General features: G+C 40.3%; 1 protein-coding gene across 3 annotated transcripts in view; it reads left to right on the top strand.

Annotated features, from left to right (window-relative positions):
- The window catches only part of septin12 (septin 12), a 244,464-nt gene that overhangs the window by 216,996 nt on the left and 2,468 nt on the right, over positions 1 to 25,000 (top strand). For all 3 annotated transcript variants that reach the window (XM_061973802.1, XM_061973804.2, XM_061973803.1), the window contains 5 exons: positions 4,079 to 4,216; positions 7,708 to 7,825; positions 7,900 to 7,995; positions 10,393 to 10,489; positions 15,254 to 15,305. In XM_061973802.1, coding sequence (XP_061829786.1) covers positions 4,079 to 4,216; positions 7,708 to 7,825; positions 7,900 to 7,995; positions 10,393 to 10,489; positions 15,254 to 15,305 — 501 coding nt within the window. The remainder of the gene's footprint in view (positions 1 to 4,078; positions 4,217 to 7,707; positions 7,826 to 7,899; positions 7,996 to 10,392; positions 10,490 to 15,253; positions 15,306 to 25,000) is intronic.

Raw genomic sequence — 25,000 nt, 5'->3', positions numbered from 1 at the left:
TTATTGATTGATTTTATTTTAGTTTATTTTTCAGTATCAAATGGTTCAGGTTGGTCCAAAAAAATGTTTATAGTTTGAATCAAAATCAAATATTTTGTGAAATTTCAGGGAAATTGATGTACTTTGAGTATTGTATGCTAAATAACAATGTTATTCTGTGTTGTCTTTTTTTTGTTTGTTTGTTTATTGTTTGTAAGGATACAATGTTATGCAGAGGTGTACTTACAACAATTTTATGGACAAATTATACTATTTTTAGTTGCGGCGTAGAGTAGGAGGGGGTGCAAAATGCTTTCTTCAACAAACCTACTACTCAAACAACAAAGACTACTTTGGGACAAATGGTGATCCAGAACCTTATATTTTTTTGAGCCTGAATATGTGACGACCTGGTCGTATCGGGATGCGGGTGTTGTTCTCCCAGGAATGCAGACGGCTTCGGACACAGCGTGCAGGTAGGAAAATGATTTATTGAGTAATAAATCAGACAGAATAAACAAAAACGTGCTCATAGCACAAAAGACAAAAACGAAGGGGCTAGCGTGGGAGCTAGCAAGCAAAATAGCCTAGCGTGTAAACTAGCAGGTAAAGAGCAGGAAACAAACGTCGTCAATTGTTGCATCAAGCAAACTAGGAAGCCAGACCGAGTGAAGCCAGGGCAAAGACTAAATAGTAGAGATGCGCGGTTTGCGGGCACAACCGCGGATTATCCGCGGATCGGGCGGATGAAATTAAAAAAAATTTGATTTTATCCGCGGGTCGGGTCGGGTGGTTGAAATAAAAAAAAATTAGATTTTAAATAGATTCAGGCGGGTGGCAGTTAAACCAATTCGGAAATATATATACATAGTTAAATGTTGTTACCCACATACGAAAAACGAGCAGGCACCTGCTGCATATGCCACAACAGAAGAAAAAAAAAAAAAGAGATGGACACTTTTACGGAGCGGAGAAGGGACGCCTCGCCGGGGTCCGGGACCGAGGCCCCTTCCCCCGAGAGGGCCCCACCGGGAGCCGTAGCTGAGGCGATCCGCGAGAAGGGCCCGACGCACATCCAGGGTCACCACCGCGCCCACCGCACCGACACCCCGCCTCGTCCGCCTTCGCCGCGGCCGGCGTCACGCGCAGCAGGTAAGCAGCTTACCTGCCCGCCACCCCCGTGGCCGGGGGCTCGTAACAGGGGTCACTCCGCGCGCACCGCCCGCGCAGCTTACCTGCCCGCCACCCCCATTGCCGGGGGCGCGTAAGGGGTGGGGCTCACCCTGGTTGATATAGACAGCAGCTGGACGGTGGCCATGGAAGTCGGAACCCGCTAAGGAGTGTGTAACAACCCACCTGCCGAATCAACTAGCCCTGAAAATGGATGGCGCTGGAGCGTCGGGCCCATATACCCGGCCATCGCCGGCAGCGAGACGCGCTTGGAGGTGCGCTCAGCGCGGCTCCCATATGATTGCGCACTGGTGTGCGTCTGGGTCGTGACAGCGTGGCACGCGAATGTCAGCACTGCATTGGATCAGTCTCCTTTCTTTAACAGGCAAAAGCTTTATAACCTCACTAATGCCTTGCATCGTCTATATTAGATATATAACAACGGGCGGGTGCGGGCGGATGCGGTTCTGATCAAATGTTACATCGGGTGGATGGCGGATGGTTGACGACTTTCTGATGCGGTTGCGGATGAAATAATTGCCTATCCGCGCATCTCTACTAAATAGCCCTCTGATTAGCGCCTGGGCAACAGGTGCGCGTCCCGAACACTAACCAGAGGCAGGTGTAAGCAATCTGCTGTCATGGCAACTGAAACAAACAAAACTCAAGGTGCTGAAATCACACGTGACTCGAAAACATAAACAAACTATGATCCGGGCAGCGGATCATAACAGAATATACAGAGGATGAGCTCCAAGTTTTAGAAGCTGTGTGCCAAACAGATTAGACTTGTTTTTTGTTTTTGTTTTTTGGACATCTGTCCTTAAGGGGGGTCTCTGTCATGATCTGTGGTCTGGATCATGTTTTTGTTATTTTCTGTTAGTTTTAAGACTCCATTAGTCCCTGTTTTTGTGCACCCTTGTTTGTTTTAGTTTCCATGACGACTTATGATTTTTAATGGGTCCCATTTTTATAGTCTTTGGTATGACTCAGCCGGGGTTTGAACTCACGACCTACCGATCTCCAGGCGGACACTCTAACCACTAGGCCACTGAGCAGGTCTATTGCTAATAAGCAGAATATTGCTAAGTGCTGAACAAGATATACAAACCACTAACATAATAAAACAAACACTTACTGTACAATGTCTGCTCTCACTGGGATGCCAACAGAAAGGATGTTTATATTTTCCTGTATAGATTAAGAATTGTGGCAGTCCGCTCCCTGTATGCTCAGTGCCAGAGCTTGGTCCGCATTGCCGGCAGTAAGTCGGACACGTTTCCAGTGAGGGTTGGACTCCGCCAAGGCTGCCCTTTGTCACCGATTCTGTTCATAACTTTTATGGACAGAATTTCTAGGCACAGTCAAGGCGTTGAGGGGATCCGGTTTGGTGGCTGCAGGATTAGGTCTCTGCTTTTTGCAGATGATGTGCTCCTGATTGCTTCATCTGGCCAGGATCTTCAGCTCTCACTGGATCGGTTCGCAGCCGAGTGTGAAGCGACTGGGATGAGAATCAGCACCTCCAAGTCCATGGTTCTCGCCCGGAAAAGGGTGGAGTGCCATCTCCGGGTTGGGGAGGAGATCTTGGCCCCAAGTGGAGGAGTTCAAGTACCTCGGAGTCTTGTTCACGAGTGAGGGAAGAGTGGATCGTGAGATAGACAGGCGGATCGGTGCGGCGTCTTCAGTAATGCGGACGCTGTATCGATCCGTTGTGGTGAAGAAGGAGCTGAGCCGGAAGGCAAAGCTCTCAATTTACCGGTCGATCTACGTTCCCATCCTCACCTATGGTCATGAGCTTTGGGTTATGACCGAAAGGACAAGATCACGGGTACAAGCGGCCGAAATGAGTTTCCTCCGCCGGGTGGCGGGGCTCTCCCTTAGAGATAGGGTGAGAAGCTCTGCCATCCAGGGGGACTCAAAGTAAAGCCGCTGCTCCTCCACATGGAGAGGAGCCAGATGAGGTGGTTCGGGCATCTGGTCAGGATGCCACCCGAACGCCTCCCTAGGAAGGTGTTTAGGGCACGTCCGACCGGTAGGAGGCCGCGGGGAAGACCCAAGACACGTTGGGAAGACTATGTCTCCCGGCTGGCCCTGGGAACGCCTCGGGGTCCCACAGGAAGAGCTGGACGAAGTTGCTGGGGAGAGGGAAGTCTGGGCTTCTCTGCTTAGGCTGCTGCCCCCGCGACCCGACCTCGGATAAGCGGAAGAAGATGGATGGATAGATTAAGAATTGATCATAAACCTCGCAAAGAGTTGGAAAAAGTGGCCGCAATTTGGTGTCTTCCTGGGAGGGTGCAACAGAAATTAATGGGGAAGCAGTGCATTAAGACCATGTTCACACGAATACTGATCTTTAAAAACACATATATCAGAATCAGAATCAGAATCAGCTTTATTGTCATTACGCAAGGTAACGAGATTGAGGCCATTCCATACAGTGCGATGTGTGCATGCTAGAAAAAGAAAAACATTGTGCAAATATATAGAAATATAAAAAATGTAGAAGTGAATGTGAATGAATATATACATGAAAAAACAAAACAAAAACAGGGTGGTTGGTGGAATGGGTTATTGCACCGAAGAGAAGGCAGTTATGAGGGACAATGGGGCAGTCCGTTCAGGATGGTTATGGCCCTGGGGAAGAAGCTGTTCTTTAGCCTGTTTGTTTTGGTTTTAATGCACCTGTAGCGCTTCCCAGAGGGCAGCAGGTGGAACAGGTCAGAGCCAGGGTGGGTGCTGTCCTTGATGATGGCACTGGCTCTGTTGAGCCATAAGCATAAGTTGTGTCCTTGACAACAAAGCTTTCGGAAAATTCTACAAAATCTATCGGATGTTAAGTCGTGGTTGACAGCCTTTCAATCATTGCAGGGTTTTTTTTTAGAATCTGACTAATCTGTTTTATTTCTACTTTCTGTTGCTCTTTCCAAAGTTGGGAGCCCATCGTGGAATACATCAACGAGCAGTATGAGAATTATTTGAGGGAAGAGCTGCATGTCAACCGCAAGAGGAGAATACCAGACACCAGAGTCCACTGCTGCATCTACTTCCTGGCCGCGACTGGACACAGGTCAGAACATGTTGCATGCATCTCTTTCATCCGATACCATGAACAGGCTTTCGATTTTTGTTTGCGTAAGATTTTGTCAATCAATTTACCGTATTTTTCGGACCATAGTGCCAACCGAATTATAAGGTGCCGATGAGTGGGTCTATTCATACAAAAGGCGCACCGGATTATAAGGCGCATTAATAGGATAGGACTTTATTGTCATTGCACAAGTACAACGAAACTATGTTTTCAGCACAAACCCGTTCAAGATTAGACAAAACAAACAGTGTACAGGGTTACAGAACAGGAACGCTGATGGGTTGCCAAAGGTAAGATAAGAAAAGGGTGGGGAAGAAGATGAGTAAAAAAATACAATCTAGACTGGGCTCCTAAGGGGGCCTAGTCTGGAGTGGGAAAAAACCACACATAAACACGTTACATTTAATCACGACAACTCTCAACAGAGGGGCGGGGAGTTGGGGCCCTGGAGGTCAACTGCTGCTATGAAGCACTGCCAGCCGTCCATCACCCCGAAGGGGAATCAAGCGGTGGTGAAGGCGTGGGATGGGGGAGGGTGGGGGTGTGTGTGTATGTGCCCATTGTCTTGGGTGTGATGATGTAATGTTCATAGACTGAGGCCGACCTGCATGAAAGCAAGTTCGACTCCAGGTGTCGTTGATGAGGGAGGGAGGTCAAAAGCGTCCATCATTGAGGTGTCCTCGAGGGTGTTTTCAGAAGAGCCTGTTCTTGTTGTTCACAGCGTCAAGGCCATTCGAGGGAGTCAAATCGTAGATTAGGATGTTTGTTTTCCGCGAGCAGACAATACAAGGACTTGTCTGTTCTATTCGTCCATGCTGGCTGGTCTCATATTAAATTTTCCCCTTCAAGCCGCTTTCTGACCCTCTCTTCAGGATGCGCCGTTTTGTGGGCGGTCTTATTTACGTGGCTCCACTCAGACAGCGTCTTCTCCCCGTCCCCTGTAGTTTTTAGTGCTTCCATAGTGAGTCTACTGACAGATATTAGTTAGAACTAGAGATGTCCGATAATATCAGACTGCCGATATTATCGGCCGATAAATGCTTTAAAATGTAATATCGGAAATGATCGGTTTCAAAATTATCAGTATCGGTTTCATAAAGTAAAATTCATGACTTTTTAACGTAGGGAGAAGTACAGAGCGCCAATAAACCTTAAAGGCACTGCCTTTGCGTGCCGGCCCAGTCACATAATATCTACGGCTGTTCACACACACAAGCGAATGCAATTCATACTTGGTCAACAGCCATACAGGTCACACTGAGGGTGGCCGTATAAACAAGTTTAACACTGTTACAAATATGCGCCACACTGTGAACCCACACCAAACAAGAATGACAAACACATTTCGGGAGAACATCCGCACCGTAACACAACATAAACACAACAGAACAAATACCCAGAAGCCCTTGCAGCACTAACTCTTCCGGGACGTTACAATATACACCCCCCGCTACCCGCTACCCCCTACCCCCCTCCACCTCAACCCCGCCCACCTCAACCTCCTCATGCTCTCTCAGGGAGAGCATGTCCCAAATTCCAAGCTGCTGTTTTGAGGCATGTTAAAAAAAAAATAATGCACTTTGTGACTTCAATAATAAATATGGCAGTGCCATGTTGGCACTTTTTTTCAATAACTTGAGTTGATTTATTTTGGAAAACCTTGTTACATTGTTTAATGCATCCAGCGGGGCATCACAACAAAATTAGGCATAATAATGTGTTAATTCCACGACTGTATATATCGGTATCGGTTGATATCGGAATCGGTAATTAAGAGTTGGACAATATCGGATGTTTGCAAAAAAGCCATTATCGGACATCTCTAATTGTATGTGTTCGCGCTTATAATAAAAATACTCGGTTAATATTCAGGTCTTGAGATGTAAATGGAGTATTGTTGGCGGTTTTTGTATGATTATTTAGAGGGCTTTGTGGGCGGAAAAGAAGAGCTCTCATTGACTACATTGTTAGCTGACATTTGTTATTTACGATTTAGAATGCAAAAAAAGAAAGAAAGAAAAACAAGTGTGTTCTTGTCTTACATAGAAATTGTGAATAATAGGCTAAATTCCCCCAAACAAGTTAAGATCCCCTTTAAAAATGGGACACAATTATATAATGTTTTGTAATCACATTGTGTCACTGACAGTGTTGGGTTAGTTACTGAAAACCAAACCAGTAACTAGTTACAGTTACTAGTTACTTTATTTCAAAAGTCACTCGGTTACTTACACCAAAAAGTAATACGTTACTGTGAAAAGTAACTCTTTAGTTACTTATATATATATATATATATATATATATATATATATATATATATATATATATATATATATATATATATATATATATATATATATATATATATATATAAGTAACTAAATATATATATATATATATATATATATAAGTAACTAAATAGTTACTTTTCACAGAAAAAAAAAAAAAAATATATATATATATATATATATTATTATTTTATTTTTTTTATTTTTTTTTAAGGCCCCCTTTAATGCCCTTTTGGCCTTCATTTCAGTACTGTTATTGCACTGGAGAATAATACAATCTGTTGATCAACTTGACATGCATTTGCATCACTGAACTCTGCTAAGCAATGTGGTCTACATACAACACACAAAGACAAAGATATGTTTCAAAGGGCCAATTTGTTTCAGGCCAGTACAAATTGACAAAACTATTTTTTTCTCTCAAGGAATTCTGAAATAAAATCATGTCTGAAGCCCAGAATACTTTACACATTTCCCCAGTTTTAGTTTAGAGATAAGGAAAGATTGGCCTGGCCCACTAGCATCCCTCTTTATGTTTGTGAACTTTAAAGTCTATACATTTAGAGTGATGTGATAATCAAACACTCTAGAAGTCTAGAATGAAAGAGTATATAAGAGAATTGACAGAGTGTGTGTACCTTCAGTGCGCAGTGCCTCGTTAAAATCCAGCCGCTGTTGCTTAGGAGGTGAAGTGTGTCTCTCTTTACTAGCTTCGTCGAAGCATGTTGCTTTTGTAGCTGTTTCAGCAGATTTGAATTGCTAGGATAGGATCTTTGATCCAAGACACAACTTACATTTAACTAAAATGTTCTTTTCTTTGTGGTCGACAAAAGAAAAGTAGTGAGAATATCTCCATGTTAAGAAACTCGGCTTCGGGCTTCGCCATGTCTTGTTAGTAAACACAGACACGCCCCCTCCCACACACACACGTACACACAGACAGCTGGCGGCGCGCCTCTTCCGCAGCGCTCCAATAAAACACACTCAGATCTTCTCAGTTTCTAGCCGATACTACATAAAAAATAACGCAATAACGCATCACGTAGTAACGGTAACTGAGTTACTGAATATAAAAAATACTTTGTAACGCGTTAGTCCCAGCACTGGTCACTGACAGCACAGACCACATCTCTCACTCATTTACAAGTGTCCAAACTGACCACAGGTGTGACATATTTGCAGGTTACGCCCAATCGACGTGGAGTTCATGAAGAGATTGGGAACGATAGTGAGCATCGTGCCTGTCATCGCCAAAGCGGACACACTCACCATTGAGGAACGACAGGAGTTCAAAGAGAGGGTGAGGACAACCTGTTCACACAAACACATTGGAGCCTCAAACTGACCCGTGTTTTACCTTTAACCCACTCCCAGATAAGGCAAGACTTGGCCGCCAACGGAATTTGTGTTTATCCCCAGAAAGAGTATGACGAGGATCCAGAGGAGCGCTTTCTCAACGACAGGCTGAGGGTAATGGCGCGGTTACGTTTTGTTTACTCTAAATCGAATCAGGTTCATTGGCCGAGCTTTTGTTCATAGTGCGTCCCTTAAGACTGTCAAGGGTTCAGCCAAGGGTTCAGATCACTTGTGTTTAAACTGTAGAAAAACTGTCAAATCCTTATGCATTTGCTTATTTACGTTTTATATTCATCTTGCCTTTTAGAAAGAATTACTACCGTGTTTTCCGCACCTACTACTACATTTTTGTATATAATAACCTTACCGGACTATAACCCGCAAATATATATGTTGCGAAATGAATTATTTACACAGAAAAATTCTGTAAATGTTTGTTTACATGCGTCAATCGTTTCCAAATGGTGTCTGTAACACGGCAGTAAAACGGCTGATGGAACAAAACAGAAGTCAACGCCAAGGACCCATGAGCTGCGGGAGCTAGTTCTCCAATCAGCTAAACAGACTCAATAACTCCACGTTGACATCCTTGTGAATTTATTCAAGAATTTGTGAAACTGAAATACAAACCCCATTTCCATATGAGTTGGGAAATTGTGTTAGATGTAAATATAAACGGAATACAATGATTTGCAAATCCTTTTCAACCCATATTCAGTTGAATATGCTACAAAGACAACATATTTGATGTTCATTTTGCAAATAATCATTAACTTTAGAATTTGATGCCAGCAACACGTGACAAAGAAGTTGGGAAAGGTGGCAATAAATACTGATAAAGTTGAGGAATGCTCATCAAACACTTATTTGGAACATCCCACAGGTGAACAGGCAAATTGGGAACAGGTGGGTGCCATGATTGGGTATAAAAGTAGATTCCATGAAATGCTCAGTCATTCACAAACAAGGATGGGGCGAGGGTCACCACTTTGTCAACAAATGCGTGAGCAAATTGTTGAACAGTTTAAGAAAAACCTTTCTCGACCAGCTATTGCAAGGAATTGAGTGATTTCACCATCTATGGTTCGTAATATCATCAAAGGGTTCAGAGAATCTGGAGAAATCACTGCACGTAAGCAGCTAAGCCCGTGACCTTTGATCCCTCAGGCTGTACTGAGTAAAAGATATCACCACATGGGCTCAAGAACACTTCAGAAACCCACTGTCAGTAACTACAGTTGGTCGCTACATCTGTAAGTGCAAGTTAAAACTCTCCTATGCAAGGCGAAAACCGTTTATCAACAACACCCAGAAACGCCGTCGGCTTCGCTGGGCCTGAGCTCATCTAAGATGGACTGATACAAAGTGGAAAAGTGTTTTGTGGTCTGACGAGTCCACATTTCAAATTGTTTTTGGAAACTGTGGACGTTGTGTCCTCCGGACCAAAGAGGAAAAGAACCATCCGGATTGTTATAGGCGCAAAGTTAAAAAGCCAGCATCTGTGATGGTATGGGGGTGTATTAGTATCCAAGACATGGGTAACTTACACATCTGTGAAGGCACTATTAATGCTGAAAGGTACATACAGGTTTTGAAGCAACATATGTTGCCATCCAAGCATGGACGCCCCTGCTTATTTCAGCAAGACAATGCCAAGCCACGTGTTACATCAACGTGGCTTCATAGTAAAAGAGTGCGGGTACTAGACTGGCCTGCCTGTAGTCCAGACCTGTCTCCCATTGAAAATGTGTGGCGCATTATGAAGCCTAAAATAGCACAACGGAGACCCCCGGACTGTTGAACAACTTAAGCTGTACATCAAGCAAGAATGGGAAAGAATTCCACCTGAGAAGCTTCAAAAATGTGTCTCCTCAGTTCCCAAACGTTTACTGAGTGTTGTTAAAAGGAAAGGCCATGTAACACAGTGGTGAACATGCCCTTTCCCAACTACTTTGGCACGTGTTGCAGCCATGAAATTCAAAGTTAATTATTATTTGCAAAAAAAAAAATCAAGTTTATGAGTTTGAACATCAAATATGTTGTCTTTGTAGTGCATTCAATTGAATATGGGTTGAAAAGGATTTGCAAATCATTGTATTCCGTTTATATTTACATCTAACACAATTTCCCAACTCAAATGGAAACGGGGTTTGTACATTGTGGGATTATGACATGAGCGGATGGAAAGGAGGAGAGACTTCCAGAGGGTGGGGGCAGCGATGGAGAAGGTACGATCCCCCCCAGGTTCAGCATTGGGTTCTGTGAGGAGGGCACAGCAGGTGATAAATAGAAATGAAATTCGAAGACTCAAAATGATCCAAAAGTCAAACCGGCAGCAGCCACGATGATATGTGTGTGTATAATAAAGACGTGTCATTTAATTCATAATTCACAGCTCTGGCAAGGAATGTGTGATGAAAGGGAATTGTTTCTGCAAGCGTGACAAGTTTTCACTCTCAATTCCTGAAATGAACTCGAGTGAGACGTGTTTTTTTTGTATCGTGCATCCAGGAGAGCATTCCCTTCGCTGTGGTGGGGACCGACAAGGAGCACCAGGTGAATGGAAACAAGGTGTTGGGCCGTAAAACAAAGTGGGGAATAATTGAAGGTGAGGACAAAAATGCAATACCCTTTTTGACATGAGCGTGTTATTGATCAACGAATAACCCCCAACTTCTCTGAAGAAGTCACCTGTTCACCGTCACAAGGAGGACGACTGTCATATCAACTACTGCTGGGTCTTCATACGTAAGCGGTGAGGGTCAGGGTTGTAGAGATGCGCGGTTTGCGGACACAACCGCGGAGTCCGCGGATAATCCGCGGGTCGGGCGGGTGACATAACGAAAAAAATAGATTTTAAATCATACTTGCCAACCTTGAGACCTCCGATTTCGATAGGTGGGGGGTGGGGGGGGCGTGGTCGGGGTGGGGCGGGGGCGTGGCTAAGAGGGGAGGAGTATATTTACAGCTAGAATTCACCAAGTCAAGTATTTCATACATATATATATATATATATGTATATATATATATATGTATATATATATATATATATATGTATATTTTATTTATATATATGTATATAAGAAATACTTGACTTTCAGTGAATTCTAGCTATATATATTTATGTTATTATATATATACAGTTTATATATATATATATATATATATATATAAGAAATACTTGACTTTCAGTGAATTCTAGCTATATATGTATTTATGTTATTATATATATACAGTTTATATTTATATATATATATATATATATATATATATATATAAAAGAAATACTTGAATTTCAGTGTTCATTTATTTACATATATTATTTTATATATATATATATATATAAATATATATGTATATTATACATATATATATATATATGTCTTAATAAGGTTATCCAAAAAATAGTGCTCGATACCGTAGTAGAGCGCAATATATGTATGTGTGGGAAAAAAATCACAAGACTATTTCATCTCTACAGGCCTGTTTCATGAGGGGGGGTACCCTCAATCATCAGGAAATCTCCTGATGATTGAGGGTACCCCCCCTCATGAAACAGGCCTGTAGAGATGAAATAGTCTTGTGATTTTTTTCCCACACATACATATATATATATATATATATATATATATATACATATATATATATATATATAAGAAATACTTGACTTTCAGTGAATTCTAGCTATATATATATATATATACATATATATATATATATATATATATATATAAATAAAATAAATACTTGAATTTCAGTGTTCATTTATTTACACATATACACACACATAACACTCATCTACTCATTGTTGAGTTGAGGGTTGAATTGTCCATCCTTGTTCTATTCTCTGTCACTATTTTTCTAACACCCTTTCGCAGGTACCCAGAAAGGTTTCGAGTACCACCAAAAAAACTGAATCTCTGAAGACAGTATAAAAATCTGTGTTAAAGGTGTACAAATACTATTTGTATAATAAGCATGTTATTGTTTACAAATGAGGGTTAAGAGTTCAGTACTAAAAAAAAAAAAAAAAAAAGAATGTGGCTTAAGTAATTTTTTAATTGAGCTGCTGCATTTTTTGGTTGGGTTGTTTATTTATTTTGAGTAACTTCTACAATTCTAAAAGGGGAGGAATGTAATAGAGTGATCTATGTTTGTCTGTTGCCATCTCCTGGTGAATGTTGGCTATAGCGTACTGGGGTTACTTTTTGGTTGGCCAACGATTTACGTGGTGTTGCGCACCTTACGTCAAGTGTGTTGAGTCTGTTCTGAAGTCTACAGTAAAGAGGCGTACTTCATCACCTCGCCTGGTTATTGCCTCCAACTCAATATATTACATCAACATTGCTGTTTACGACAGTTGAACTGCTTTACGGTAGAATAAAACATGACTGCTGTTGTTGTTGTGCTGGGAGGACGTTAATGAAACGGCCTAACAATAAACCCACATAAGAAACCAAGAACTCGCCCTCCATCATTCTACAGTTATAACGTGATTGGGCAGGCACGCTGTTTATATTGTGGGAAAGCGGACGTGAATACAGGCTGTTGACACGTCACTCAGGTGCGCATGGAGCTGGAGGGGGCGTGGCTTCCAGCTCCGCCTGAATTTCGGGAGTCTCCCGGAAAATCCGGGAGGGTTGGCAAGTATGTTTTAAATAGATTCGGGCGGGTGGCGGTTGAACCAATTCGGAAATATATATACATAGTTAAATGTTGTTACCCACATACGAAAAACGAGCAGCACTCTATGAAATAGGCAATTATTCATCAGGCACTGCAGCACAACACAACAGAAGAAGAAGAAAAAAAAAGATGGCAACGCCGGCAGCAAACGTGGTACGCGACAAACTAAAAAAGGGAATACTAAAGACCAGGGGGAAAAAAAGACCAGAAAAGTTCAGCGTGGACTCGTTTTTATGAGGTTGTAATTCAGGATGATAGCAATGCTGGCTACGATCAGCAGAGGAAAATCTACTTTCCTTTTGGGGGAAACAAGGACAATCATTCCCACGATTACAACACCTTGCCAAGAGAATCCTATGCGTCCCAGCAACAAGTGGCGCAAGTGAGCGCTCCTTCAGCGGAGCAGGGCGCATTTTAGAGGCCAGGCGCTCTCGCCTGAATCCTGGCACTGTAGATGCCATTTTATTCCTGCATAGTGCTAACAAAAAAAAAAGAGTAAGTAGACATACGGTTGGATATGTTAAACGAATTAGTCTACGTTACCTATAGGCTATACCAAATAATCCCATGTCTAACCTATATTGAGTTCGGTCAGCTGAATAATTTTGATGGTTACGTGTTGTTTGGGCGCACTACAATGCAAAGGAATTAAGGCAATTGCGTTGTTTATTGTGTTTTTTTTCTATTCGAGATATACTACTGTGTGTTAATTATTTGGCCTCGCTTTCAAGTGAAGCGCATCTCCGATTGGCGACAATGTAAGGCTATTTAGCCTGCTTTGTTTGTCGCGACCGTCTATTTTCATTATAATTCAAGTTTGATGATAAAGTGCAGTCTGATGGGTTTGATTTCCCCCCTTCAGCTATTTGCCTTGGCCAATAAGTTGCAGGTAATTAGGGCCCGCAATGGCCCATTGCAAAAGGACTCCCGAAGGGAGTCCTTATGCAATGGGACATAAGGACCTATTGTTATTCGTTCGTTTTATTCTTTATTATTCTTCCGCCGCCTCTTCGAGCACTAATTTGACCCACTTAACATGCTTCAAAACTCACCATATTTGACCCACACATCAGGACCTGCGAAAATTGTCTTTTAATAAAAAAACCAAACTGCAAAAATCAAAATTGCGCTCTAGCGCCCCCTAGGGAAAAAAAAAACTAGACTGCCTGTAACTCCCACTAGGAAGGTCGGAAAGACATGAAACAAAATCCTCTATGTAGGTCTGACTCAGACCTAACTTTCATAATGGTACATTCTCGGGCTAAAATCAACAGGAAGTTGGCAATTCCCCCTTCAAGACAAAAAAGTACTAAAAACAGTCACTTTTGCCTTTTTGAGCTGTAATTTGACCCCCTTAACATGCTTCAAAACTCACCGAACTTAACACACACATCAGGACTGGCTAAAACTGTGATCTAATGAAAAAACCTAACCCCAAATCTAAAAATTGTGCTCTACAGCAATTTTTTAATAAAACACACAAAAAACTGCTCCTCGGATGAAAAAAATTACAAAACTGCCTGTAACTCCCACTGGGAAGGTCGGAGAGACATGAAACAAAAGCCTCTATGTAGGTCTCACTTAGACCTACATTTCATAAATTGACAACCCCCAGCAAAAATCAACAGGAAGTTTTCTATTCCCCCTTCAAAACAAAATTTTTGTTAAAACCGGTCACCTTCCTTCAAAATCTATCTCCTCTGAGCGCGTTTGTCGTTTCGCCTTCAAACTAACACAGGAGAGAGATTAAACCCTTGTGATTAAAAGTATTGATGGGATTTTTAATACCTGCTCCGGTTTTGATTTTATGACCCTTCAAAGACCCGCTGCACTGATGCTCCTGCGGTGCTGTTTTTTTAAGATGGCTGCTTAAAAGCAGGAAGCACCAACGTGCCCACACAATGCAGACAAGGTAGGTACACTAGACAAAAGTCTTGGGATACTTCAGACTAAAAGTAGACAAAAGTATTGGGACACTTAGGACTAGCACCTGCCAAATACGCGGGCCCGACCAACGCTGCTTGCAGCTTTAATTTATTATTATTATTTATTTAATTTATTTTTGTTTAAATAGGGATGACATACATATGTTATTGTATAATTTAAGTTTGTGCGCGTGATTGACAGCCTAAGGCTTACGAGGCACATTTTTTATTTATTTTTTTATTTCAACTTAAAAACGTATGAGCCTATGCCTAGAATATAGGCTATGTGTTTATCTTTATTTTCCTGCCTGTCGTTGACAATGGAGATTGTCTGATATTTTGTCATGGCTGCAGATCAATCAATAAAGGTTCATCTTTGTCGCAAAATTGTTCACTGTTTCACTGTGCACCCCGCCCTCGTCCCTATTTGAGCATTATAACGTTAACAATTCATTTTAGGTAGGAGAATTTGACTACATTGCTTTAATGTGAGGATTTAAAAAAAATTAATTAAATCAGTCAATTATTAATTGTCTACTTTCTTTTGATCTTTCTACTTGTTACCGCTAGATTAGCAGAAAATTTTAAGCAAAATTGTGTATTTAAGATTTTGAACTGCAGGACTGACTTTTGCTGTAATAAAAAGTCTATTTTGCCTCAATTGCTTTAAGATATGTTGTATTAACAGTCAATGAATTGTTTACACATGATATAATATTCAATGCATTTACTAATACATTGAATTGTGTCCTTTTTCACAGTTGAAAATGTGGAACATTGTGAGTTTGCCAGCCTGCGAGATCTGCTTATCAGGTGAGCCAGAATTGTATTCATTTTTATTGTCATCATTATTCATATTCATTATTGTGAGTGTTTTGGGGACTGAAAAAGGGGACTTTTGTTCTAATAATGAACAGCTGGAGTTCCAAAAGCAGGGATTTTATAAATATGGTTATTTCCAGAATAATGTTGCTTTTAAGCTCTGTTTTTGGTCAATTTTTACACTGCAAAAAGTGAAATCTAAGTAAGATGAAATATCTCAAATAAGGGTGATATTTGCTAATTTTCTGTCTGATAAGATAATTCTTCTCACTAAGCAGATTTTATGTTCGAGTGTTTTACTTGTTTTAAGGGTCCTAAATGATCTCAGTAAGATATTACAGCTTGTTGCTGAGATTTGATGACCTATATTGAGTAAAACATGCTTGAAACTAGAATATCAACTGTTGCAAAGCTGTGTCATCAACACTCACAAGTATAAAACTACTTTTTTAAAGTAATCATTTCTTATTTCAAGCATGAAAAAAAAAATCATGACTTTGACACAATTGTGTCTCATAATTAAAACAGATGACAGCCAAATGGACTTTGCTGTTTTATTTTCAATGAAACAATAGAAAATAGGTACTCATATAGTAGTACAGTTGGCACAGTACAGTAAACTGACAGTTAATATTTAAACATTTGACATTTCTAACTATTTTGAACAGAAATAGTTCATGCACATTCAGATAAATTCTTCAAAATTACAATTAAAAAAAATTTGGCCGGGGGCCGGGCTGTATGTATGTGCACTAATTGACTGAAAGAGCACGCACTTGGCGCGATGATGTCATGTTGTCGATGGAAAAATGCATTTTTAGACCATTTGATTTGCCTGAGCGGCTAGGAGACCCCGAGAGTAACAAGCGCTTGCCTTGTTGCCTTTCCATTAAGAACAATAAATTAGTTTTTAGTATAAGTTTGCTGGTTCCAAGAAATGTAATGCCGAGCGCATATCATTATGTCAAGATAATGGCACTAGCATTTACTTCATTTAAGAATATTTTTCAACATCTCTTTTTTTTCTACCAAGAAAAGTGCACTTGTTATTAGTGAGAATATACTTATTTTAAGGTATTTTTGGGTTCATTGAGGTTAGCTAATTTGACTTGTTTTGGATAGTCTTGACAAGCCAAATTTTCTTGTTCTATTTGCAGATAATTTTGCTTAGTTCAAATAAAATACCCCTCATTTTTGTATTTTTTTCCTTGTTTTTGAACACTGACTTTTTGCAGTGCAAGTTTAACTCTTAGAGATGCGCGGATAGGCAATTATTTCATCCGCAACCGCATCACAAAAGTCGTCAACCATCCCCGAACCAACATTTTATCAAAACCACACCCGCCCGCCACCCGCCCGTTGTTATATATCTAATATAGACGATGCAAGGCATTAGTGAGGTTATAAAGCTTTTGCCTGTTAAAGAAAGGAGACTGATCCAATGGAGCAGAGACATTCAATGCGTGCCACGCATTAATATCTCTTGGCCACGCATTCGTGGCTAAGAGATATTAATGCGTGATAATATTATTTATCACTATTATAGTCTTATTGTCATTTCCATTAAGAAAGTGTTGACTATTGTTGCCAATGCCCTCAGATCAGGAGTGCGTTCCATCCTCACACTTTGTGTGCGCAGTTGCAGCAAGCAGAACGATGCTTTTAAGAAGTTAAAAAAATGTTTTAGAAAGACTAGGCCTATATTTTCGTTAGGTAAAAAAAAAGTTCTGAATTTATTTCAATGAATATTAACTTGTTAACGTTATAATGCTCAAATAGGGACGAGGGCGGGGTGCACAGTGAAGCAGTGAACAATTTCGCGACAAAGATGAACCTTTATTGATTGATCTGCAGCCATGACAAAATATCAGACAATCTCCATTGTCAACAACAGGCAGGAAAATAAAGATAAACACATAGCCTATGTTCTAGGCATAGGCTCATACGTTTTTAAGTTGAAATAAAAAATGTGCCTCGTAAGCCTTAGGCTGTCAATCATATCAGGTATTTTTGGGTTCATTGAGGTTAGCTAATTTGACTTGTTTTGGAAAGTCTTGACAAGCCACATTTTCTTGTTCTATTGGCAGATAATTTTGCTTAGTTCAAATAAAATACACCTCATTTTTTTTATATGTTTTTCTTGTTTTTGAACACTGACTTTTTGCAGTGTAGTGGCAGTGCACATTACAAAAAATTTTTTTGATTTTTAATGTGAATGCAATGCGAACCGCATGCGGACATGACGTCATGACTTGGCACGCACTGCAGTGTATACGGAAGTAAACAAGGCTTCCACTTCAGTCGCTCTCAGTACTGGCACATTTGTGGCAATTTCAAGGATTTTATGCGATCAAAGTCAACATTTTCTGAACGGAATTGTTGCGCATAGAAGATTAGGAAGGAAAAGGACAAGTATTTTGGTTCTCGCAGTCTCGACGTCTGCTTGAATAGCGGTGTTTGGGCGAGCAGTTCCTAAAACATTTTATTTTCACCTGTTTTTCTGCTCCGTTGTCAACTACCGTATTTTCCGGACTACAAGTCGCAGTTTTTTTCATAGTTTGGCCGGGGGTGCGACTTATACTCAGGAGCGACTTATGTGTGAAATTATTAACACATTAGCGTAAAATATGAAATAATATTATTTATCTCATTCACGTAAGAGACTAGACGTATAAGATTTCATGGGATTTAGCGATTAGGAGTGACAGATTGTTTGGTAAACGTATAGCATGTTCTATATGTTATAGTTATTTGAATGACTCTTACCATAATATGTTACGTTAACATACCAGTTGGTTATTTATGCCTCATATAACGTACACTTATTCAGCCTGTTGTTCACTATTCTTTATTTATTTTAAATTGCCTTTCAAATGTCTATTCTTGGTGTTGGCTTTTATCAAATACATTTCCCCCCAAAAATGCAACTTATATATGTTTTTTTCCTTCTTTATTATGCATTTTATTATGCGTCTGGGTCGTGACAGCGTGGCACGCGAATGTCTGTGCTGCATTGGATCAGTCTCCTTTCTTTAACAGGCAAAAGCTTTATAACCTCACCATACCTGCCAACTTTTGAAATCAGAAAAACCTAGTAGCCAGGGTCCAAGGGACGCAGGCCCCGGTAGGTCCAGGACAAAGTCCTGGTGGAGGGTTCAGGGCTTCGCCCCCCGACGCAAAATGATTATTAGCATTCAGACAGGTTAAAATGTTGCTAAAACCATCACTTTTCTATCAGTCACAGTGACTTTTCAAAACAAAAATATTACAGCAAAAATCATATGGGTTGATTGACATGTTTATTCTGTAAGATAACTTCAATAGTTTGAAATTATTTTGACAGTTAATGCCAGTTATCCTGTCAACCTTTCACAAGACTTCAATTTGTTAATTGAAAGTATAAACAGTATAAACACTTTTTCAGTAAACAAATGGTAAAACAGTACTAAACAATTCCATTAAAAAAAAAATTGGTGTCATTATTAACTTTCTGTCCAAGCTTGTATAATCTACTGCCTTGTTCAATTGTATAAAATATTCTGTGCCTAAAATTCACATTTCTATCACAATTATCATACTGTAAACATGGTAAGCTAACTTCATTAAAATTAATAGTCCTGTCAATAGCATGGAATTACAATTCAAATGTAGTTTTTTTGTAAGCCTTTCAAAAGAATTCAAAATATGAAAAATTAATGAAAATTAATTTAAGCCATCAGACACTTGAAAAGTGGCACATCACATCTCTAATGTAATCATTTTAACTTTTCAACAGAAATAGCACTGCAAAAATATTAAGGACATACTTCTGTATTTTGGTAGTTATGCTGTCAACATTTAACAAGATTTCTTCAACTTGGACTTGAAAGCATAAATAGTATAAACACTTTTAACAGTATAACAGTACTAAACAATTCCAATAGATAACATTGGTGTCATTACCTTTTTGTGGCTAAAATCCAAATTTATTCTATCATATTGATCATACTGCAAAAATGATATGGTAACTTTATGATAAGTTTACTTGAAGTGGCATAAAACACTGAAAGTGATTGTTCCTATAACCCCTTTGTTTTAAATGTTGTATGCCACTTCAAGTTGTCAAAGACTGCTGTGAAATACAGCCGACAGGATTGCGCACCAAACACGAAGCAAGGCCAAAGTGCATGCATGGTGCAGGAGAACAAAGGACTTCTTTCATTTAAGGTTTGTGATAAACCATCAAACTCATTCGTTAAAAGGACTCTATAGTAATATAAAGCGAGTTTTTCTGGACATTATCATGCAAGAAAAGTTTATTTTTGGGACCGCGATCACCGCGTAATGATTTTTAAAGGTTGCATTACAAACATTTAACTGTCCCATGTGATCAGCCAGTGCGATTGGAAGTCCATGCTCAATTATTGCCTCCGTAAATAAAACTTCGGCATTTATCACATCCAAAGAATCTGTTTGGGCGACGAAAAACGTTGAAAGTTTTCCACTTGTATCGCTAGCAACGGCATTAGACTTGTGTTTTTTTGTCCCAACATGGTCTTTTACATCGCTAATTCCTCCGTGTCCGATCGAAAAATCTTGTCTGCACAAGGTGCAATTCGCGTAGTTTTCACCCTTTTTTTTTTTTTTAATTAATGAAAAAACGTATTTTTTATCACTGCAACCGTAACCCGGAATAGGTTGATGAAAACCGTACGAATTACGGGAAAACCGGAGTAGTTGGCAGGTATGCCTCACTAATGCCTTGCATCGTCTATATTAGATATATAACAACGGGCGGGTGCGGGCGGATGGCGGGCGGGTGCAGGTCTGATCAAATGTTACATCGGGTGGATGGCGGATGGTTGACGACTTTCTGATGCGGTTGCGGATGAAATAATTGCCTATCCGCGTATCTCTAACTTGCACTGTTCACACTCACTTGAAAAAATCTGATCCAGGTGGCATATGGGCAAAAAAAATTGGGAATTGACCTGCAGTGGGAACAAGGCCTTGGACACGGAACACACGTCGAGTAGCTGCTTGCCTAAAAGTATTGAAGATTAGGCTCCCAAGTGTTTTTATCGACGTCTATTTGAATCCATTAAGATGAATCGCAAGTGTCAGCGTCAGCGTTAATTAGTCCGGCACTCCTTTGTACCTCACAGCTCGCTGTGGATTATCCCTGACATAAGATCCCGTCTGTTCTCTACTTAACTGCAAGGCAAGGGAGTTCATCTGCTGGTCCAGAACACTCGTTGGTGTGTGCCTCTAAAGTTATTCTACTCCAAAATTAGTGTGGTGCAATTGCAACATTCCATCACTGCAAATTACACCAAGGCAGTGGTTTGATTGCCTTCCTTTTATTAGTAGATTGCACAGTGCAGTACATATTCCGTACAATTGACCACTAAATGGTAACACCCCAATAAGTACCGTATTTTCCGCACCATAAGGCGCCCTGGGTTATAAGCCGCGCCTTCAATGAACGGCATATTTCAAAACTTTGTCCACCTATAAGACGCCCCGTGTTGTAAGCCGCATCTAACTGCGCTAAAGGAATGTCAAAAAAACAGTCAAATAGGTCAGTCAAACTTTAATAATATATTAAAACCAGCGTGATGTGGGCGCGCATGGAATCGTATATCAACATGGACGGAGCTGCGTGAAGAAAGCCACCCGGCCTCTTTGCGTAAACTTAAACTTCCCTTAACCACTCGCTCATCTTTTCTTCATCCATCCCTTCGAGTTAGCTTTTATGATGACGCCGGCTGGAAAGGTCTCTTTTGGCAAGGTCTTCCTTTTGAATATTACCATGGGCGGAAGTTTCTGGCCATTAGCATGGCAAGCTAGAACCACAGTGAAGGATGACTTCTCATTCCCTGTGGTGCGAATATTCACCGTACGTGCTCCCGTTGTATCCACAGTGCGGTTCACAGGAATATCAGTTGCTGTGAAATAGTAATCCGTGTGCGGATGGAGAGATTGCGTCTTTTCATGAACCGGATCCCTGTCGTTTAGTAGGAGCCATTTTGTGGTCTTTACAGATGTAAACACACAAAGGAAATGAAACGTACGGTGATATCCGCGCGCTTTTTCTTCTTCTACGCGGGCGGGTGGTTGCTTACAGTAGAAGAAGAAGCGCTTCCTGTTCTATGGGGGCGGGTGCTTACCTTGGCGGTTGCTTGCGTAGAAGAAGAAGCGCTTCCTGTTCTACCGGGAAAAAAGATGGCGGCTGTTTACCGTAGTTACGAGACCGAAACTTTATGAAAATGAATCTTAATATTTATCCATATATAAAGCGCACAGGGTTAAAAGCCGCACTGTCAGCTTTTGAGTAAATTTGTGGTTTTTAGGTGCGGCTAATAGTGCGGAAAATACGGTACTCCAAAATTAGTGTGGTGCAATTGCAACATTCCATCACTGCAAATTACACTAAGGCAGTGGTTTGATTGCCTTCCTTTTATTAGTAGATTGCACAGTACAGTAAATATTCCGTACAATTGACCACTAAATGGTAACACCCGAATAAGTACCTGGTACCACCTCAGAAAACACTTGGCTCTCAAAGTACCGCCATAATAACCAACGTTAAAACACAGTAGCGTAGGAGGCCCGAGTATTCAATAAAAAGACAAGGCAGAGGTTTTATTTAACAAGTATATTTAATAGTTTGGCCACTGTAACATGACACACTGTTTGAACAGTAACACTGTGTTTGAATATAGGAAAATAAAACACCGTATTTAAAAAATGTATCAAATATTTACCACAGTTTAAGAGTCACATATTGTTTCTTCAAGTGAAATATATTAACAGTAAATACGAAAGCAATTCATCTCGGAATCTTTTGTTGTTAGCGCAGTCGGACAGGATGTAACGTATTTTGTATCTTGTTTTTTTCCGGCACACTGCTCTGCGTGGGAGATGAACATGTCGACAAAATGATCAATGTTGCATACATTATTATTAAAGACGAATCGATGTTGCAAACATTTTTTTAAGATAGCTAAGAAAGTTGGTTTTGCATCATCGGTCCTCTTTAATTTAACAGAGGGTGTCCAAAGTACAACGTCGTCAATTTTGGCCCACTTGACGTCATGAGTTCAACACCTTAACTACCAGGTGGTCTTTGAATGCTACATATTTGCTGCCATCTTTTGGACAACGTGAGTTACTCAAATCATTGACCCTTGAACGTATTTAGACGTCAAAGCACAGCATTGACTTATATGGCACAATCCAAACAACCTTCCCTAGTCATGGTGCAAAACAAAATGCGACATAAAAGTCAAGGTCGGAGTCAAACTTTCACAAAATAATATCCATTATATAGCCATCATATTAATATATAATATGTACACGTATTTGGCCCCTGGCCACATTTTTTTTTAGCCCAATGTGGCCCCCAGGTCTAAGAGTTTGGACACCCCTGCTATGTAGCATATGAATGCTACATATTTGCTGCCATCTTGCGGACAACATGAGTTACTCAAATCATTGACCCTTGAACGTATTTAGACACCAAAGCACAGCATTCACTTATATGGCACAATCCAAACAACCTTCCCTAGTCATGGTGCAAAACAAAATGCGACATAAAAGTCAAGGTCGGAGTCAAACTTTCACAAAATAATATCCATTATATTAATTATATAGCAAATCATATTAATAAAGAATATGTACACGTGTTTGGCCCTTGGCCACATTTTTTTTAGCCCAATGTGGCCCCCAGGTCTAAAAGTTTGGAAACCCCTGCTATGTAGCATATGAATTCTACATATTTGCTGCCATCTTGCGGACAACGTGAGTTACTCAAATCATTGACCCTTGAACGTTTTTAGACACCAAAGCACAGCATTGACTTATATGGCACAATCCAAACAACCTTCCCTAGTCATGGTGCAAAACAAAATGCGACATAAAAGTCAAGGTCGGAGTCAAACTTTCACAAAATAATATCCATTATATTAATTATATAGCAAATCATATTAATAAACAATATGCACACGTGTTTGGCCCCTGGCCACATTTTTTTAGCCCAATGTGGCCCCCAGGTCAAAAAGTTTGGACACTCCTGCTATGTAGCATATGAATGCTACATATTTGCTGCCATCTTTTGGACAACGTGAGTTACTCAAATCATTGACCCTTGAACGTATTTAGACGTCAAAGCACAGCATTGACTTATATGGCACAATCTAAACAACCTTCCCTAGTCATAGTGCAAAACAAAATGCGACATAAAAGTCACGGTCGGAGTCAAACTTTCACAAAATAATATCCATTATATTAATTATATAGCCATCATATTAATAAAGAATATGTACACGTGTTTGGCCCCTGGCCACATTTTTTTAGCCCAATGTGGCCCCCAGGTCTAAAAGTTTGGACACCCCTGCTATGTAGCATATGAATGCTACATATTTGCTGCCATCTTGCGGACAACGTGAGTTACTCAAATTATTGACCCTTGAACGTATTTAGACACCAAAGCACAGCATTGACTTATATGGCACAATCCAAACAACCTTCCCTAGTCATAGTGCAAAACAAAATGCGACATAAAAGTCAAGGTCGGAGTCAAACTTTCCCAAAATAATATCCATTGTATTAATTATATAGCCATCATATTAATATATAATATGTACACGTATTTGGCCCCTGGCCACATTTTTTTTTTAGCCCAATGTGGCCCCCAGGTCAAAAAGTTTGGACACCCCTGCTATGTAGCATATGAATGCTACATATTTGCTGCCATCTTGCGGACAACGTGAGTTACTCAAATCATTGACCCTTGAACGTATTTAGACACCAAAGCACAGCATTCACTTATATGGCACAATCCAAACAACCTTCCCTAGTCATGGTGCAAAACAAAATGCGACATAAAAGTCAAGGTCGGAGTCAAACTTTCACAAAATAATATCCATTATATAGCCATCATATTAATATATAATATGTACACGTATTTGGCCCCTGGCCACATTTTTTTTTAGCCCAATGTGGCCCCCAGGTCTAAGAGTTTGGACACCCCTGCTATGTAGCATATGAATGCTACATATTTGCTGCCATCTTGCGGACAACATGAGTTACTCAAATCATTGACCCTTGAACGTATTTAGACACCAAAGCACAGCATTCACTTATATGGCACAATCCAAACAACCTTCCCTAGTCATGGTGCAAAACAAAATGCGACATAAAAGTCAAGGTCGGAGTCAAACTTTCACAAAATAATATCCATTATATTAATTATATAGCCATCATATTAATAAAGAATATGTACACGTGTTTGGCCCCTGGCCACATTTTTTTTTAGCCCAATGTGGCCCCCAGGTCTAAAAGTTTGGACACCCCTGCTATGTAGCATATAAATGCTACATATTTGCTGCCATCTTGCGGACAACGTGAGTTACTCAAATTATTGACCCTTGAACGTGTTTAGACACCAAAGCACAGCATTGACTTATATGGCACAATCCAAACAACCTTCCCTAGTCATGGTGCAAAACAAAATACAACATAAAAGTCGACACACACGATCACACATAACACAATCTGCTCACTGAACATTGTGGATATTACGAAAAATGTCCAAACACTGTAACAAAATCAAAAATGCACCCATTGAAATCCTTATAGTGCATGATGGGAAAAATGTAAAACACTTTCTCCTGCTTGATATTTCTGATTGATTACAAAACTTT

This window comes from Nerophis lumbriciformis, linkage group LG22 (assembly GCF_033978685.3).
Source record: "Nerophis lumbriciformis linkage group LG22, RoL_Nlum_v2.1, whole genome shotgun sequence".
NCBI lineage: Eukaryota > Metazoa > Chordata > Actinopteri > Syngnathiformes > Syngnathidae > Nerophis > Nerophis lumbriciformis.
This window is presented reverse-complemented; position numbering and strand designations above follow the sequence as displayed.